The sequence below is a fragment of the Symsagittifera roscoffensis genome, chromosome 4 (genome assembly GCF_963678635.1).
Source record: "Symsagittifera roscoffensis chromosome 4, txSymRosc1.1, whole genome shotgun sequence".
Classification (NCBI taxonomy): domain Eukaryota; kingdom Metazoa; phylum Xenacoelomorpha; order Acoela; family Convolutidae; genus Symsagittifera; species Symsagittifera roscoffensis.
In genome coordinates this window covers 78466708-78485960 of record NC_087065.1, presented here as the reverse complement: position 1 = coordinate 78485960, position 19253 = coordinate 78466708, and the positions used below count along the sequence as shown (strand labels likewise).

The 19253-nt window shown below is 34.4% G+C and overlaps 1 protein-coding gene across 1 annotated transcript; it reads right to left on the bottom strand.

The window, feature by feature from the left end:
- Window positions 1-289: 289 nt before the first annotated feature.
- Window positions 290-3521, bottom strand: LOC134844278 (aquaporin-like). Its single transcript, XM_063860882.1, has 3 exons — window positions 3066-3521; window positions 1091-1284; window positions 290-725 (listed from the first exon to the last, which is right to left on the bottom strand). Exons 1-3 carry the CDS (start codon window positions 3343-3345, stop codon window positions 354-356), a joined length of 846 nt encoding a protein of 281 aa, XP_063716952.1. The 5' UTR covers window positions 3346-3521; the 3' UTR covers window positions 290-353.
- Between the last annotated feature and the right edge of the window lie 15732 nt (window positions 3522-19253).

Sequence of the window (19253 nt, the reverse complement as noted above, 5' to 3'; positions counted from 1 at the left end):
TCATTTTTAACAATTTTGTTCTTGATATACATATTTAAAGTGTCAAGAAAGGAACTGAAAAAATATGTAGGAAGTTTTGATTTTTGTTTTTTTTTCTGAACCAAATGGCGCAAAAAAGCGACGACTTCTCGTTTGGTTTTCAGACTTTCCAGCGGAATAAAAACTACCCATTGATCCAGTTTTCAAAATGAGTGAGGTAAAAAAATCAAAGACTTTCAAAGCCATTTTTTTCTTTGATCGTTTTTATGGTTCTTTCGAGCTCATTGACACTTTTCTAATAGTGTGTTAATTCATCGTTACGTTATTTCAATTGAAAATATCTGGGAAGCTTTTAACTTTTTACTTTAAGAGTTTTATGCTTTGGATGACTCGTTTCCTACATTTAGATGAACAGTTGTGGTCATTTCTTCAGACTTTTCCTCTTTTTTGCCCTGTTTTTGCTGTTGGTCTTTTTCTTGTTGTTGCTGCAAATGCAGTTGGTATTGCTGTGGCAATTCATGGGGGTTCGTACGTATGATTCCGTCCCGTAGCAGGTATTTGTAAATAAGGACAGCCACAAATGAGGAGCCCAAAGGGCCGACAAAGTACACCCATTGATCTTTGAAGTCCCACATGATTACGGCAGGGGCGAAGGATCTAGCCGGATTTAAACTAGCCCCGGTGAATCCGGCGCCGGTGAAGATGCACGCCACTACTGCGAATCCGGCGCTGTAAGCAGGAACGCCCTAGAATGAATAACCGAACTAAATCAAAGTCAAAAAATGGTAGAACATAACATGGCGTAGTATACAATTCTAAATTATGCAGTATGCTCTACAAAACTATTTCTTGAATTACCCAGCAAATATAATGTAATATCTAGTTATTGTTTTTTAGGGTTTCATTAGTTAATTGTTCAGATATATAAGTTTCAAGATTTAGACCATGGAAACATCGCAGAGATCCCGAGTGCTTTTAGTTCACGTTCAGAACCAAAAACTTGTGAACTTTTTTTTCATGTCACATGACTTAGCTCTGTTCTGTTCTTAAAAAACAGGCAAAACGTGACAAACTGTTGAATTTGGGGACTGAGGGGGGTTAAATGGTTTACCTCGAATTCTCGGTTTGGATTGCTCTCATTGAGCAGGAGAACGGTGAGTACCAATAGAGCAGTGATGGTGACTTCCCAACCCACTGCTTGGTACACGTTGAGAGAGGGATGCACCTTTGTCATTCCCAGACTGCAATTGTCCACCCAGTCACGCGGAGAGAGCAAGTACACATAGCCAGTGCCAACAATGCCACCTAAATATTGCGAAATACTTACTACCAGGGGCGGATTTAGGGGGGGGGGGGGGGCGGACGCCCCTCCCCTCAGGGATTCGACCCCCTGCCGACCCAAAGGTTCCCCCTTTGATACTTTTTCAGAAATCCTTTTTTGGCCAACCCACCCTAAATTTTTTCTAAAGGCGCCTTGGGCGCCAATATATACTACTTTGAGGGGGAGCGCGCGCCAAAAAAAAACGCGATTTTTTGTCAAAATTTTTCAAAAAGTGCCCAAAAACGGCTTTTTTGACTGTTTTTTCAAAAATTTGCCTGCCGCGCAGAAAATTTTGCCAAAATAGGGGCAAAACAGTGCTTTGGGAGAGCTCAAAAAATCAATTTGGTCGACCTAAAAAAAAAAGGTCGTCAAAATTTTCGAATTTTTTTTGAAAATCCGCCCCCCCTCGAGAAAATCCTAGATCCGCCCCTGCTTACTACATTACTTCTTTCATTAGTGCCTGCTTAAATGACAGCCTAGAATGGCGAAAACACTTATATCGGTTGTGATGATTTTTTTGGTTTTTTCAGAAAATTTTTAAGATTTGTTCAGAATCATATTTGAATTTTAAGGTTTGAATTTAATTTTTTTAGTTTCATTTTTTTAGTGAAAAGCAAGGCAGACTCTACTGTCGAGCATCAACTGTGGAAAAGTCGCGTAAAACGTGTGATTGACTTTTAGCTTTGAAAGTGAATTTTAAATTTCTCAGATTTCCCAGCGAAAAAAAAACCTATTGATACAATTTTCTCAAATTGGGTTAACTTAATCAAAAATAATCTATCATATGGTCTTGAAATTCAAAGAACTGTAAGGTAAAAAAAATTTTCTTTGGAGTTTGAAAATTGAAAAATCTTTAAAAAATAAGGCAGTGTTTCTTTTCTGTTTACTTGCGTTCATTGACTATGTTTTCCAACTGTTTGTTTGCTATTTTTTGTGGTTGTCAGGCGGTTTTTTGTCTTAGTATTTATAAATAGAGCAAAATTTGTAGGAGTCGTTGAACGTAGTTTACACTCTTATATAGATGATGATTGTCTTTTCAGGCAATGTTTTTAAATGCTCTAATAAAATAGAGAACTGCATTCATATTCATATATTAATGAATTTATGAATGTTTCTAGCTATACATGTAGATGCTAGTTCAATTCAGCTTCTTCTGCTAAGAGTTAGAAAAATTGAACTCCTCAGTTACGAAAGTGTAAATGTCACAAAAAACGTGTGATTTACTTCTTGTTTCAAAAAAGGATTTTAAAAACGTCATATTTGACTTTTTTCTTTAGTTTTTTTTTTCAATTATTTGCCTGCAGCGTAAAATTTTTTGTCAAACTAAGGGTTTTCATAGTGTTGTGAGAGTGCTCGGAAAATCAATTTAGTCGACCTAGAAAAACTCAAAAAAAAACGTTCGACACGTGTTTTTGAAAATCCGCCCCGCCTTCTCGAGAAGTTTCTAGATCCGCCATTATTTGGCATCTTCTTTCGCGCTAAAGACATTTATTTGGAGGTTGGACAATTTGACGCCTTAAAAATATGGGACTGGGAAGCCGGAATAGGCGGCTTCCGTAGAACAGCATATCAGAGGTCAGAAGGGGATCCTTCAGAAAAAATGTTAAGCATTATGTTAAACATAAATTGTTAAGCAAGGCATATTTTATAAATTGTTATGATACACCCCCCCCCTCCCCCCCCCTCCCCCCCCTCCAGCCTTCGGCACGATTTTGCGACTACTTTACTGCAAGTTTTGCTGTTAACGAAAAGTATGATGCGTTACCTATCATCTGTGCAACAGAATAGAGAAATGCATGAATGGGGTGGATCCTTCCCATCAGTGTCAATCCAAGAGTCACTGCTGGGTTGATGTGGCACCCCGAAGTGGGTCCAATTAGGTGCACTAGGGCCACTATGATACAGAAGAAACAAAACGCCGGCACTAGTATGTCGTCGATGTTGGGTGAGTTGGCGCTCAATACTATGGAAGATGTGCCGCAGAACATCAGCATAAAAGTCCCAAAAAACTCGCATAAAATTTCTTTAAACAGACTCAAACTCATTTTGCAGCAAATTAGACCTGATGATGTGAACAGATTTTTAAAGATTAAGAAGACTTGGCAGTTTACTTAGGCATATACCAATTAATGGCCGTTCCAATTAAAGCAAGTGTACTCGAATTGAATATTTAATGAAGCTTTAAAACTTAGAGCAATCAGGCTGACTGCAGCAAGTGTGTGAACAGAGAAAAGTTAAAATATACTTTTGAAAGCAAAAAATAACAAAAATTAATCTGCCAAGCTGTAAATGCAAAAGCGATATCAACTGAGATTAAAAATCGAATATATGATGGTTGGACTTGCAAGAAAGGCAAGAAAAGTACGATGCGTGCGCTCAAAAGAGTACATGCCCTAGTAGAGGCAATTCGACGAAACTTATCGGAACGTATGTTGAATGGTCTTTGTTATTGTGTCTGTATTAAGTTCTTGGCTCAAGGGTGGAGGGGCTAACTTGAAACATCGTACCAGTTTACCCCTACATAGACGAGACAAGGGTTTGGGTCGAGCACACGTCGAAACACACCTTGGTCGAAACACACGCCGAGCGCGGTCGAATCCTTCCAGTTTTCGTAAAGTTATTGTTCCGACTTTCGATACGAAAGTAACGGAATATTTGTGCTCGGGGTGGTTTTTTTTTTTCTTCAGACAAATTTTGACTTTTTAATGAGCCATTTTGACGGAAATTTTTTATATCATTCAAAAGGTTTTGTTGTCCTGAGCTTAAATTTGAAAAGATATTTCACCTGCGATTTCACCCGTAAAGTTATGGGGGTTTAAAGATTGCCATTTTGGCCAGTTTGGGACAATTAACGCGCGATATATTTCGCGCTATTATTGCGTAAGCGGAGACTTAATCCGTCATAGAAATCCTTGCAAATTGGTTGAAGGAAGCCTAATTGTCATATTTGATTTGTTAATAGTAGCAAAACTTATCATTTTGTACTTCATATGGCGTGTTGGGGTATGGTTTTCACAAAAAAACTCAAATTAAAAAAAATCATTTTTATTTTTATTACTTTTAAATTTTTCTCGCTATTACTGCTCCATAGACATTGAAATGCATTCGGAACGTTCAAGGCTTTGCCCTGATACAAGCAGTCTCGTTTTTACTTAAAACTTGCTTGTTTTCGTGGTATTGTTTGTCTGTTCAAACCTTTTCGCTTTGTTTCTGTTAGACTTTCGAAGAAAATGACGTGATTAATGAGCTAATGCAGTGTTTTCCATATTATAAAATCATATATTCAATCATATGAGCAATTGTTTTAATAGAAATTTACAGGTTATTTTTCCAATACGTTTTCATAGAAATTTTTCACTTCAAAATTATTGAGCTGTTTAACCATTCTTTTTGTAATCGGTAAATATTTAAGAGTGATGGATTAAAACAATCAAAAAATGAACTTACACAAAAATAAAAAAACTCAATTTTTTTCAAATGTCGTTAAATTTGGACAAAAAAGAAGACAAAATGGTTTGGAGTTTTGCCAGTTTTTTTGTGATGCGTTTCATTTTAACAAATCAAAATTATACCTTTAGAACGGGTCTATTAATGGTTTAAAAAAGCTTTTTTTACTAAAAATCAAAAAATTTATAATGTTTGCTATATCATAAATTGAACAAGTAAAAAATAAATACATGTAAAATGCTAGTTTTTAATTCTTTGTAGAGTTTCTAAATGCAGGAAAATTAAAGTTTTTAGGAAATTAAAGGCAGGGTTTCTAGCAGTGGGCGGATCTAGGATTTTCTCGAGGGGGGGGGGGGGTCGGATTTTCAAAAAATTTTCGAAAAATTTGACGACCTTTTTTTTTAAGGTCGATCAGACCTTAAAATAAAAAGCAGTAAAAAGACACTGTTTTGGCCAAATTTTCTGCGCCGCGGGCAATTTTTTTTGAAAAAACAGGTCAAAAAAGCCGTTTTTGGGCACTTTTTGGAAAATTTTGACAAAAAAAACGCGTTTTTTTGGCGAGCGCTCCCCCCTCAAAATTAGTATATATTGGCGCCAAAGGCGCCTTTAGAAAAATTTTAAGGTTGGTCGGCAAAAAATGGATTTCTTCAAAAGTACCAAAGGGGGACCCTTTGGGTTGGCAGGGGTTCGAATCCCTGAGGGGGGAAGCGTCCGCCTTCCCCCCCGCCCCTTCCCCCCTAAATCCGCCCCTGGTTTCTAGGGTTTATGCCATTTTTTAATACAAGGCACTAAGTTTATTTTGAAGTACAAAATAAAGTAACGCATCGCAAAAAAATAACAAACAATTCGAAGTGAAAAAGGGACCTAATTTAAAAAAAAAATGATCGGCAGAAACATCTGTTATAATGTTCAAATGTTAAGGAACGAAGTGACGACATTTAAATAGATCGTGCTGTTTGTTAGAAAAAAGTTTTTTCTCTAACGAACTAGTGGGTATCGTATAAATTTTATATTGAAAATGCGTTGAGAAAATCTAACTTTTTCCCATAACAATTTTCTAAGTGAGCATTACCTATATATGAGAAAAATGGAGATAAAAAACGGATAAGCTTTTACTTTAAATATTTTAGGCTTAAGGCGACGTGTTTTGCACGTCAAAACGAAAAAGTTGGCCGTTTATTGGCTTTTTACACTTGTTTGGCCTATTTAAGAGTGAATCAACCGATTGTCGATTTTTCATAGTTCGTGATTTTTTAATAGTTGATTGAGTCCAAATTTGTGGCCAATTTCGTAATTTTGAGTATTTGATTTTTGATTTTTCTTACGTTCAACTCAAATTGCTATGCTAAAAGAAAGACAAATTTCGCTCTTCAATTAGAGAGCAAAATAGCGCGAAAAACATGTGAACAACTTTTAATTTTGAAACTGGATTTTAATTTTCAGATTAAACTTTTGGTATTAGACATATTTTGTAGAAGAATGATTTTTTGGTTCATTCAAAGCGGAGAGATCATTCATGGCTGTTTGCAGAATGTTTGCAAAACTCATACGAATAGTCAAAAACTACAAAACAGCCAACATGAAACAGTCTAAACCCGAATTAGAATTAAGAGAGTTGCGTCAGTTTCTTATTTTCTTAATGACTGTATTTAATATGTGACAGTTTAATCTGTTTCTGTGACAAATGTACTATTTCGGTTCGTAGCCACGTCCGTCCTATTCAGTGTCTGCAAGAGTTTCTATGTTACGGTCGGCATTTACTTAGCAAGAAAACTATGGAATTATTTTTTTGTTTACTTTTACACAAGCTTCCCATAAAAGTGGGCAATTAAGTTCTTATTTGTATCTACTTTGCTTTCGTAGATATAAACTTTAAGAAAATATGTAAGTTGCTGATTTGTAAAAATAGTTTTAAGTTTAGTTTTTTAGAAACAGGAGCATCAATGAACATAACATTGTATAGGATTTTCTCGAGGGGGGAGCGGATTTTAAAAAAAAATTTCAAAAACTTTGTCGACCTTTTTTAAGGTCATCCAATTTGATTTTCTGAGCTCTACTAAATAACTATAAGACCCTAATTTGACCATTATTCCGGCGCCGCAAGTGATTTTTTGAAATAAAAAATGCAAAAAAAAAGGTATTTTTAGGAATTTTTTGAATTATTTTGACCAAAAAATGCGTATATTTTGGCGCCCAACGCGCTTTTAGAAAAAATTTAAGGTTAGTCAGCCAAAATTAGATATCTCAAAATAGTACAGAGTGGGGAACTTTTGCGTCGCCAGTGGTCGAACCTCCTTTAACCCGCTGGTGACATTGTATTTGAAGTTCAGTTTTTCCCAACGCATAAAGAAGTGTTTATAAGCTCATTTTAGAAGGATTTCTGTTTAAAAAGGTGTTTTTAGGTACTTTTTGAAAAATTTTGACCAAAAACCGAGTATAATTTGGCGCCCAGGGCGCTTATAGAAAACTGTTAGGGTTAGTCTGCCGAAATTAGGTATCTCAAAATAGTACAAAGTGGGGAACTTTTGGGTCGGCAGTAGTCGAACCTCCTTTAACCCGCTGGTGACATTGTATTTGAAGTTCAGTTTTTCCCATCGCGTAAAGAAGTGTTTATAAGCTCGTTTTGGAAAGATGTCTGTTTAAAAAGGTATTTTTAGGCACTTTTTGGAAAGTTTTGACCAAAAACCGCGTATAATTTGGCGCCCAAGGCGCTTTTAGAAAAATTTTAGGGTTATTCAGCCAAAATTAGATATCTCAAAATAGTACAGAGTGGGGAACTTTTGCGTCGCCAGTGGTCGAACCTCCTTTAACCCGTTGGTGACATTGTATTTGAAGTTCAGTTTTTCCCAACGCATAAAGAAGTGTTTATAAGCTCATTTTAGAAAGATGTCTGTTTAAAAAGGTGTTTTTAGGTACTTTTTGAAAAATTTTGACCAAAAACCGAGTATAAATTGGCACCCAGGGCGCTTATAGAAAAATGTTAGGGTTAGTCAGCCGAAATTAGGTATCTCAAAATAGTTCAAAGTGGGGAACTTTTGGGTCGGCAGTGGTCGAACCTCCTTTAACCCGCTGGTGACATTGTATTTGAAGTTCAGTTTTTCCCATCACATAAAGAAGTGTTTATAAGCTCATTTTAGAAACATGTCTGTTTAAAAAGGTGTTTTTAGGCATTTTTTTGAAAATTTTGACCAAAAACCGAGTATAATTTGGCGCCCAGGGCGCTTATAGAAAATTGTTAGGGTTATCCTGCCGAAATTAGATATCTCAAAGTAGTAGAGTGAGGAACTTTTGCGTCGCCAGTGGTCGAACCTCCTTTAACCCGCTGGTGACATTGTAATTGAAGTTCAGTTTTTCCCATCTCATAAAGAAGTGTTTTAAGCTCATTTTAGAAAGATGTCAGTTTAAAAAGGTGTTTTTAGGCACTTTTTGGAAAATTGACCAAAAATCGCGAATAATTTGGCGCCCAAGGGGCTTTTAGAAAATTTTGAGGGTTAGTCAGCCAAAATTAGATATCTCAAAATAGTACAAAGTGGGGAATTTTTGCGTCGACAGTGGTCGAACCTCCTTTAACCCGCTGGTGACATTGTATTTGAAGTTCAGTTTTCCCAACGCATAAAGAAGTGTTTATAAGCTCATTTTAGAAAGATGTCTGTTTAAAAAGGTGTTTTTAGGCACTTTTTGGAAAATTTTGACCAAAAATCGCGTATAATTTGGCGCCCAAAGGGCGTTTAGAGAAAATTTTTAGGGTTAGTCAGCCAAAATTAGATATCTCAAAATAGTAAAAAGTGGGGAATTTTTGCGTCGGCAGTGGTCGAACCTCCTTTAACCCGCTGGTGACATTGTATTTGAAGTTCAGTTTTTCCCATCGCATAAAGAAGTGTTTATAAGCTCATTTTAGAAAGATGTCTGTTTAAGAAGGTGTTTTTAGGCAATTTTTGGAAAATTTTGACCAAAAACCGAGTATAATTTGGCGCCCAGGGCGCTTATAGAAAATTGTTAGGGTTAGTCTGCTGAAATTAGATATCTCAAAGTAGTACAGAGTGAGGAACTTTTGCGTCGCCAGTGGTCGAACCTCCTTTCACCCGCTGGTGACATTGTAATTGAAGTTCAGTTTTTCCCATCTCATAAAGAAGTGTTTTAAGCTCATTTTAGAAAGATGTCTGTTTAAAAAGGTGTTTTTAGGCACTTTTTGGAAAATTTTGACCAAAAACCGAGTATAATTTGGCGCCCAAGGCGCTTTTAGAAAAATTTAACGGTTGTTCAGCCGAAAATAGGTATCTCAAAATAGTACAAAGTGGGGAAGTTTTGGGTCGGCAGTGGTCGAACCTCCTTTAACCCGCTGGTGACATTGTATTTGAAGTTCAGTTTTTTCCATCGTATAAAGAAGTGTTTATAAGCTCATTTTAGAAAGATGTCCGTTTAAAAAAATTTTTTTTTGGCACTTTTTGTAAAATTTTGACCAAAAACCGCGTATAATTTGGCACCCAAGGCGCTTTTAGGAATTTTTAGGGTAAGTCAGCCGAAATTAGATATCTCAAATTAGTACAAAGTGGGGAACTTTTGGGTCGGCAGTGGTCGAACCTCCTTTAACCCGTTGGTGACATTGTATTTGAAGTTCAGTTTTTCCCATCACATAAAGAAGTGTTTATAAACTAGTTTTAGAAAGATGTCTGTTTAAAAAGGTATTTTTAGGCACTTTTTGGAAAGTTTTGACCAAAAACAGCGTATAATTTGGCGCCCAAGGCGCTTTTAGAAAAATTTTAGGGTTATTCAGCCAAAGTTAGATATCTCAAAATAGTACAGAGTGGGGAACTTTTGCGTCGCCAGTGGTCGAACCTCCTTTAACCCGCTGGTGACATTGTATTTGAAGTTCAGTTTTTCCCATCGCATTAAGAAGTGTCTTAAGCTCATTTTAGAAAGATGTCTGTTTAAAAAGGTGTTTTTAGGCACTTTTTGGAAAATTTTGACCAAAAATTGCGTATAATTTGGCGCCAAAGAGGCTTTTAGAAAATTTTTAGGGTTAGTCAGCCAAAATTAGATACCTCAAAATAGTACAAAGTGGGGAATTTTTGCGTCGGCAGTGGTCGAACCTCCTTTAACCCGCTGGTGACATTGTATTTGAAGTTCAGTTTTTCCCATCGCATAAAGAAGTGTTTATAAGCTCATTTTAGAAAGATGTCTGTTTAAAAAGGTGTTTTTAGGCAATTTTTGGAAAATTTTGACCAAAAACCGAGTATAATTTGGCGCCCAAGGCGCTTTTAGAAAAGTTTTACGGTTGTTCAGCCGAAAATAAGTATCTCAAAATAGTACAAAGTGGGGAAGTTTTGTGTCGGCAGTGGTCGAACCTCCTTTAACCCGCTGGTGACATTGTATTTGAAGTTCAGTTTTTCCCATCGCATAAAGAAGTGTTTATAAGCTCATTTTAGAAAGATGTCTGTTTAAAAAAATTTTTTTAAGTACATTTTGGAAAATTTTGACCAAAAACCGCGTATAATTTGGCGCCCAAGGTGCTTTTAGAAAATTTTAGGATTAGTCAGCCGAAATTAGATATCTCAAATTAGTACAAAGTGGGGAACTTTTGGGTCGGCAGTGGTCGAACCTCCTTTAACCCGTTGGTGACATTGTATTTGAAGTTCAGTTTTTCCCATCACATAAAGAAGTGTTTATAAGCTCATTTTAGAAAGATGTCTGTTTAAAAAGGTGTTTTTAGGCACTTTTTGGAAAATTTTGACCAAAAATTGCGTATAATTTGGCGCCAAAGAGGCTTTTAGAAAGTTTTTAGGGTTAGTCAGCCAAAATTAGATACCTCAAAATAGTACAAAGTGGGGAATTTTTGCGTCGGCAGTGGTCGAACCTCCTTTAACCCGCTGGTGACATTGTATTTGAAGTTCAGTTTTTCCCATCGCATAAAGAAGTGTTTATAAGCTCATTTTAGAAAGATGTCTGTTTAAAAAGGTGTTTTTAGGCAATTTTTGGAAAATTTTGACCAAAAACCGAGTATAATTTGGCGCCCAAGGCGCTTTTAGAAAAGTTTTACGGTTGTTCAGCCGAAAATAAGTATCTCAAAATAGTACAAAGTGGGGAAGTTTTGGGTCGGCAGTGGTCGAACCTCCTTTAACCCGCTGGTGACATTGTATTTGAAGTTCAGTTTTTCCCATCGCATAAAGAAGTGTTTATAAGCTCATTTTAGAAAGATGTCTGTTTAAAAAAATTTTTTTAAGTACTTTTTGGAAAATTTTGACCAAAAACCGCGTATAATTTGGCGCCCAAGGTGCTTTTAGAAAATTTTAGGATTAGTCAGCCGAAATTAGATATCTCAAATTAGTACAAAGTGGGGAACTTTTGGGTCGGCAGTGGTCGAACCTCCTTTAACCCGTTGGTGACATTGTATTTGAAGTTCAGTTTTTCCCATCACATAAAGAAGTGTTTATAAGCTCATTTTAGAAAGATGTCTGTTTAAAAAGGCGTTTTTAGGCACTTTTTGGAAAATTTTGACCAAAAACCGCGTATAACTTGGCGCCCAAGGCGCTTTTAGAAAAATTTTATGGTTAGTCAGCCAAAAAAGGATATCTCAAAGTAATACAAAAGGGGGACCGGCAGGGGGTCGGCAGGAGGTCAAACCTCCTGTAATCCACTGGTGACCTTGTATTTGAAGTTCAATTTTTCCCATCGCATAAAAAATGTTTATGAGCCCATTTTAGAAAGATGTCAGGTTTTTGTTTAAGAAGGAGAAGGAGGTGAATCTCGAAGTTTCTTGAAGTATCACCAAGTTCCTTGCCCAAGTCTGCTCGAGTCTGTTTTGCTGGGTTGATTAAATAACGTGCAAATGTATTTTTCTTAATTTCAAAACGTTTTTATCATTTTAAAAAAGTTTTAATACGAGAAACTTTTTTCCATTGAATCATAAAAAATTCTTTTCGGACTTTGGGGCAATTTTCAATAACCTACACCATGACCTCCTTCACTTCGGATTGGATCAATTTTTGACCCCGAACTCTGGATATACAAAGTTAGCTGCAAACCTTTTATCGGAAAGCCAAGATAAATAGTTTTATATCGGCTAACTTGTAACAAGATGCTACTCGCCCGATGTTGTGAGTTATACAGGAGAAAACCCTCTTTTAAAACAGTGTTTATATAACGTTTTCAAAGCGCCCTGTTTGAAAACGTGCCAAACCTGGTCGAGAAGTGTCAAAACAAAGCAAAATCTGGCTCACTACAATCACTACTTACCTCTAACACTACCGAGAATTTATTTTATTATAATAATTTTTTTTACTAAACCTTTTTCAACAAAAAGAACCTATAAGTTTCCGACAATTTTATGCAGGAAAGTATAGCTTCTCAAAAAGACGTTTTTTTAGAGTTTGGACTTGGTCAAACCCCTCAATAAAAAAATCAACGCAAGTCAGACTTCTTAGTGGTACTATTTGAACGCGTGAAAAGGTTCCAGTGATCAAACAAAAGGGTACTTCACTAAAATAATTTTGCCAGATCTTATTTTTTGCGAGTCTCTTACCACTTTCCGCAAAAACTTCAAGTTTTTTGTCCGTTTTGTTTTTTTTTCCTTAAAAAAGTTTCTCTCAAGAATTAGGTGCATAATTACAATTAGTAGTACAGGTTTGAATAACATAGCGTGAACAGGTCGCGGATGAAAAATAAAAACTTAAAACGCGGACTTAAACTCATCTGGTGCGACCAAGAGTCTCAAACACACTTCTACAATTCTAGGTTTAGCAAATATAAAGTTGAAATAAGATCAAAAAACACCACGAAATTTTAATCAATACTGAAAACCTACTTAGCTTATCCCCACGTGTCAATAATTTTTATCATTTCAAATAGGTAATCAAACTTACATCATGTCAAAACTCGAACAACAGACCAAGCTTCTACATGGTGAAATTAAAAAGCAGACTGCAACAATTATTTCTCTACAAAATTATCATTGCAGTACTTTTTAATTCACTAAAAAAATTTACAATATTTGGAGTAGTAGGATTCGTTCCCAAGCTATATATCTCTAATATACCAAAAATATCAAGCCAATTTAGACCGGTCGTTTATTCTAAAAAATCAGCAAAATTTAAAATTAATTGAATGAAAAATACAAAAAACTAGGTACTAAATCTATTTTTATTAAAATTATCAAAAATCTAAAATGATGCTTGCTTCTTGAGGACCTGTGTCTTCTTTAACGTTGCTTTTTTGTTTCTTCATCTTAAACATAGCACATAATCACTCAAGACACTAATCTCATTTAAAGTTTAAATTATAACATTTTCTTAAGCCTTTAATTTTTCATACAAGTTTTGTCAAGGCCTATCTTTGTTTTAATTAAATCCAAATATAACTTTCAAGCGGATCATCAAGGCTACCCTTTGATCTTTAAAACATTACCTTCATTTCAGTTTCAAATTATTTTTAATATTTGAACAACAAGGCTTTCCTTGGATCAATCAGGCAATTCTTGTTTTCCCCAGCTCTTAATACCAGTGTCCAAGGACCTCAAACCACGATTCACTCTTCAACCCTTACAAACGACCTAAAACTATTAGAAATTTTTCCAAAAACTAACCAATTTAATGAAGAAAAACAGTGATGAACTTCGGTTACTCATTTTGCTCTTGAATACCACCTATTAATTGACTCAAGCTAAAAGATAACCTAAATTAAGTAAGAATTAAAGCAATCTAATAATCTACTTGTGTTCTAATTTTATCTGAACAATTTCGATTGATTTACTATTCTCCAACTTTTGATCACAAATCGAAACCCTAAGTTAGATTAAATTTTTATTAATATAAATTGACCACTCGAGTAAGTATAAAATCCTTCTAATAAATCGATATACTTTCTCCAACCAGTCTATTAACAACATTCTATCATCCAGGAGTAGGAAAACCTCATGAAAATTGTAAGAAAAAACAGTTTTGTACTTTCTCCAACCAGTCTATTAACAACATTCTATCATCCAGGAGTAGGAAAACCTCATGAAAATTGTAAGAAAAAACAGAAAAAACAAAGACTTGGATTTTGCATCACTCACTCTAACACTTATGTCAAGGGAGAGTTTAAGAAACAAACAAACAATAAATTTCCAAAATTGTTCAATTAAAAAAGAAAGATATAATGTTGTAATCACACTGCTTAAACAAAAGATATGATACATCAGATCAAAAAAGTAATCGAAAAAGAAGGCAATAATTACAAAACAAAAACAAATAAATAAATCAAAGTTTTCCAGAACACAAAACGCAGTTTCGGAATCTGACTCAAGTTCAAAACAAAAACTTAAAAAACTTCCTGAATCAATACACGACAAAAACAAAGCAGTGGAAAATCAATTATTCTTTTCAGAATCAGAGACAACAACAGCATCATCCATCAAGGGCAAACGTAGAAGAAAAAACTCATATATTCGCAAACCAGTAAGATTCTACAATTGGAATCAACCGATACTACATATTGAAAGTTACACAATAACTGTAATTCCTCACAAAAAACTAATCAATACGACAATAAGTTTGATAATTGACAATTATTCAGCCACAAACAAGTACAATTTTGCCATAATTTATTCGTAAATTTGTTCCAAAAGGGAAGTGGTCCATATGAACAAAAGTTTTCTGAAGTAAGAATCAGAAGACAAGTAATCCATCACTATCTACCATACATCAGTAAAATCAATTCGCGGCATATTACGGCATATTTACTGTTGAAATCTTATAACCAAAATCATCAAATCAACCATCACACCGGATAAAAACAGATGATATAGAATTGGATTTCTCAAAAGTTTTTATAGCAATAATTTCAAAAAATTCAACATCAAAACCCACAAAGAGCAAACTCAATTTTCACAAATGATGTTTCATCCTTCATGTTTATATTTATGTTTCCATTTCAGAAACAGATGAAACATTCAATGTATCTCTATCACAAACATCTCGACACGCAATAAAAAGACTCGACGTTAACCTTCTTTCACGATTTTTAGACTCACTTCGTGAAACACCCACTGAAAATGATCTACAACGAATTCTAGCATGGTTCATTATATATTAGTTTCAACAAATATTAGATCAAAAAAATTTCAGACCAAAATAAAACGACAAAACAATATAAGCAGATGAAACAGATTATGTATGGGACCCTGATTGGTCTCTGGTATTCCTTTTCAACATCCCAAATGATATCTCAAGCAATTGCAAAGATTTCGGTACAGAAACCCTAAACGGAACTAGAAATTTAAACTTACAAGATATCCAAACCTTAGCACATTTTGTAAACGAAGAAAGAGTCGAAACCTTACCTAAAACGACACAATAAAATATGTCACCTGCACATCCAAAAATTACAACACCACACAATAAAAACGATACATTTTTTCCACTAACGACATTACAATTAACAGTCAAACCATCAGTCGTTCTAAAATGTTCTGATATGGATAATCTAATGTTCGTAAGCTAATCAAACGTCAATAATTTTGAAAATTTTTCAGCCACAAAGCGATCCCACTAGAGAAAAAGTACAATTTTGTTATATTTAAATCGTGAAGTTGTTCCCAAAATAAAGTGGCCCATATAAACAAAAGTTTTTTGAAGTAAGAATCAGAAGACAATTAATCCATCACTATCTACCAGGCATCAGCAAAATCAGTTCACTTTACGTCATATTTACTATTGAAATCCTACCACCAACATCATCAAATCAACCATCACATACAACCGGATACAAGCAGATGATATACAATTAGATTTCTCAAAAAATTTTATCGCAAATATCAAAAAACTTCAACATAAAAACTCACAAAGAGCAAACTCAATTTTCACAAATGATGTTTCATCCTTCATGTTTATATTTATGTTTCCATTTCAGAAACAGATGAAACATTCAATGTATCTCTATCACAAACATCTCGACACGCAATAAAAAGACTCGACGTTAACCTTCTTTCACGATTTTTAGACTCACTTCGTGGAACACCCACTGAAAATGATCTACAACGAATTCTAGCATGGTTCATTATATATTAGTTTCAACAAATATTAGATCAAAAAAATTTCAGACCAAAATAAAACGACAAAACAATATAAGCAGATGAAACAGATTATGTATGGGACCCTGATTGGTCTCTGGTATTCCTTTTCAACATCCCAAATGATATCTCAAGCAATTGCAAAGATTTCGGTACAGAAACCCTAAACGGAACTAGAAATCTAACACTACAAGATATCCAAACCTTAGCACATTTTGTAAACGAAGAAAGAGTCGAAACCTTACCTAAAACGACACAATAAAATATGTCACCTGCACATCCAAAAATTACAACACCACACAATAAAAACGATACATTTTTTCCACTAACGACATTACAATTAACAGTCAAACCATCAGTCGTTCTAAAATGTTCTGATATGGATAATCTAATGTTCGTAAGCTAAACAAACGTCAATAATTTTGAAAATTTTTCAGCCAAAAAGCGATCCCACTAGAGAAAAAGTACAATTTTGTTATATTTAAATCGTGAAGTTGTTCCCAAAATAAAGTGGTCCATATAAACAAAAGTTTTCTGAAGTAAGAATCAGAAGACAATTAATCCATCACTATCTACCAGGCATCAGCAAAATCAGTTCACTTTACGTCATATTTACTATTGAAATCCTACCACCAACATCATCAAATCAACCATCACATACAACCGGATACAAGCAGATGATATACAATTAGATTTCTCGAAAAATTTTATCGCAAATATCAAAAAACTTCAACATAAAAACTCACAAAGAGCAAACTCAATTTTCACAAATTATGTTTTCTTCATCACGTTTATATTTATGTTTCCATTTCAGAAACAGATGAAAGATTCAATGTATCTCCATCACAAACTTCTTGACTTGCAATAAAAAGACGCGAAGTTAACCTTCTTTCACATTTTTTAGACTCATTTCGTGAAACACCCAATGACAATGAAACATCACAATCAATTGAAAATGTTCTTCAAAGAATCCTAGCATGGTTCATTAAATATTATTTTCAATACAATTTAGATCTAAATTCAAAAGAAAGAAAAAAAATTAAAACCACAAACAAATGACGAATAAATATTAGCAGATGAACAAATTATGTATGGGACCCTGATTGGTCTCATGTAAAAAATTTTTTATAATCCCAAATGATATCTCAAGCAATTGCAAAGATTTCGGTACAGAAACCCTAAACGGAACTAGAAATCTAACACTACAAGATATCCAAACCTTAGCACATTTTGTAAACGAAGAAAGAGTCGAAACCTTACCTAAAACGACACAATAAAATATTTCACCTACACATCCATCAATTACAACACCACACAATGAAAACGATAATTTTTTTCGACTAACGATATCACAATCAATAGTCAAACCATCAGTCGTTCTCAAATGTTCTTATATGGATTATCGGAAAAAAAACATTAATTAAAACACAACCAAATAATAAACAAAACACCCAATCGAAAGAAAATACTTTGCAAACCAAAGTTATGATTTTTTCACTAATAGTAACATAAGTTTTCCAATATCTCGATCAATCCATACATTAAAAAATCAATCTTCAGAAAATTATTATACCCAACAGGTACCAAAATCAACATCTCAAATAGTAAATTTTAATGATAAAAACAAAACTACAGAAAGATCGCATTGAAAATTATACATTTTTTCAACAAAACAAAAAAACGCAAATATTAGGGAACGAGAAGCCAACCACACTATTCTGAGCATGAAGATGACATCCATCAAAACCAATAACAGTATCATACTAATCAACGAAAGGATCCTTGGTTTTCACTTTTACCCATAGAAATTAAATCCGATTGGAAACGATTTACGCAGGAGTTTTCAAAAACTGTTTGATTCTGAAGGAAACAAACATTATCAAAGAAATTCATACAACACTATTCGTAAATTCCCGAAAACAACTCGCAGCAAGAATCAAAACTCTAGTAGTTAAAGCTTATTCTCTCAATACTAATGACTACAAAAACACAAAATGACAAAATTTCTAATGATAAGTATAACACCACAATTAAGTAAAATAGCAATAAAAAAGAGAGCATCACATCCACCATCATTTCGAGAGCACAATACAATTTTCCGCAAAATAGTAGACAAAATAAAACAAGCTGAAATCACAATAAAACTGAAGCAAAAAATATTTAAAACTACAATACTTAAATAATACCCAAACAACAACTTAATAGTATGCAAGACTCCGATAACGATTTAGCCGAAAAAATTACCCAAACCCTGAACATGTTTGAAGAGAACCCACATTTTAAATAGAAACTTTCATTCAAAAAACGGTGTAATTTTGCCGCAGATACGGACATAGTTTTGCTGAAGGTAGACAAAACAACAAGATAAATCTAGTAGACCAAAAAAAAACTAAGAATCAAATAAACCTTTCTACCAGTACAAGCAGAAAGACCAGAGTTTACCCAACAAAAGCTTTCAAGGCAAACAAAGCTCAGGAAAACCACTCTTCTATAGCTATAGTAATAGCAGACCACACTCCCACTAATGCAATATTTTTCGTTGAAGATCAACAGATAGACGAAATTCAAAAATTTATTCAAAAAAAAGATACAGCAAATATTAGGGAACGAGAAGCCAACCACACTATTCTGAGCATGAAGATTACATCCATCAAAACCAATAACAGTATCATACTAATCAACGAAAGGATCCTTGGTTTTCACTTTTACCCATAGAAATTAAATCCGATTGGAAACGATTGACGCAGGAGTTTTCAAAAACTGTTTGATTCTGAAGGAAACAAATATTATCAAGGAGATTCATAGAACACTATTCGTAAATTCCCGAAAACAACTCGCAGCAAGAATCAAAACTCTAGTAGTTAAAGCTTATTCTCTCAATACTAATGACTACAAAAACACAAAAAGACAAAATTTATAATGATAAGTATAACACCACAATTAAGTAAAATAGCAATAAAAAAGAGAGCATCACATCCACCTTCATTTCGAGAGCACAATACAACTTTCCGCAAAATAGTAGACAAAATAAAACAAGCTGAAATCACAAAAAAACTGAAGCAAAAAAGATTTAAAACTACAATACTTAATTAATACCCAAACAACAAATTAATAGTATCCAAGACTCCGATAACGATTTAGCCGAAAAAATTACCCAAACCCTGAACATATTTGAAGAGAACCCACATTTTAAATAGAAACTTTCATTCAAAAAAACGGTGTAATTTTGCCGCAGATACGGACATAGTTTTGCTGAAGGTAGACAAAACAACAAGATAAATCAAGTAGACCACAAAAAACAAAGAATCAAATAAACATTTCTACCAGTACATGCAGAAAAACCAGAGTTTTACCCAACAAAAAACTTTCAAGGCAAACAAGCTCAGGAAAACCACTCCTATATAGCTATTAGTAATAGCAGACCACAATCCCGCTAATGCAATATTTTTCGTTGAAGATCAC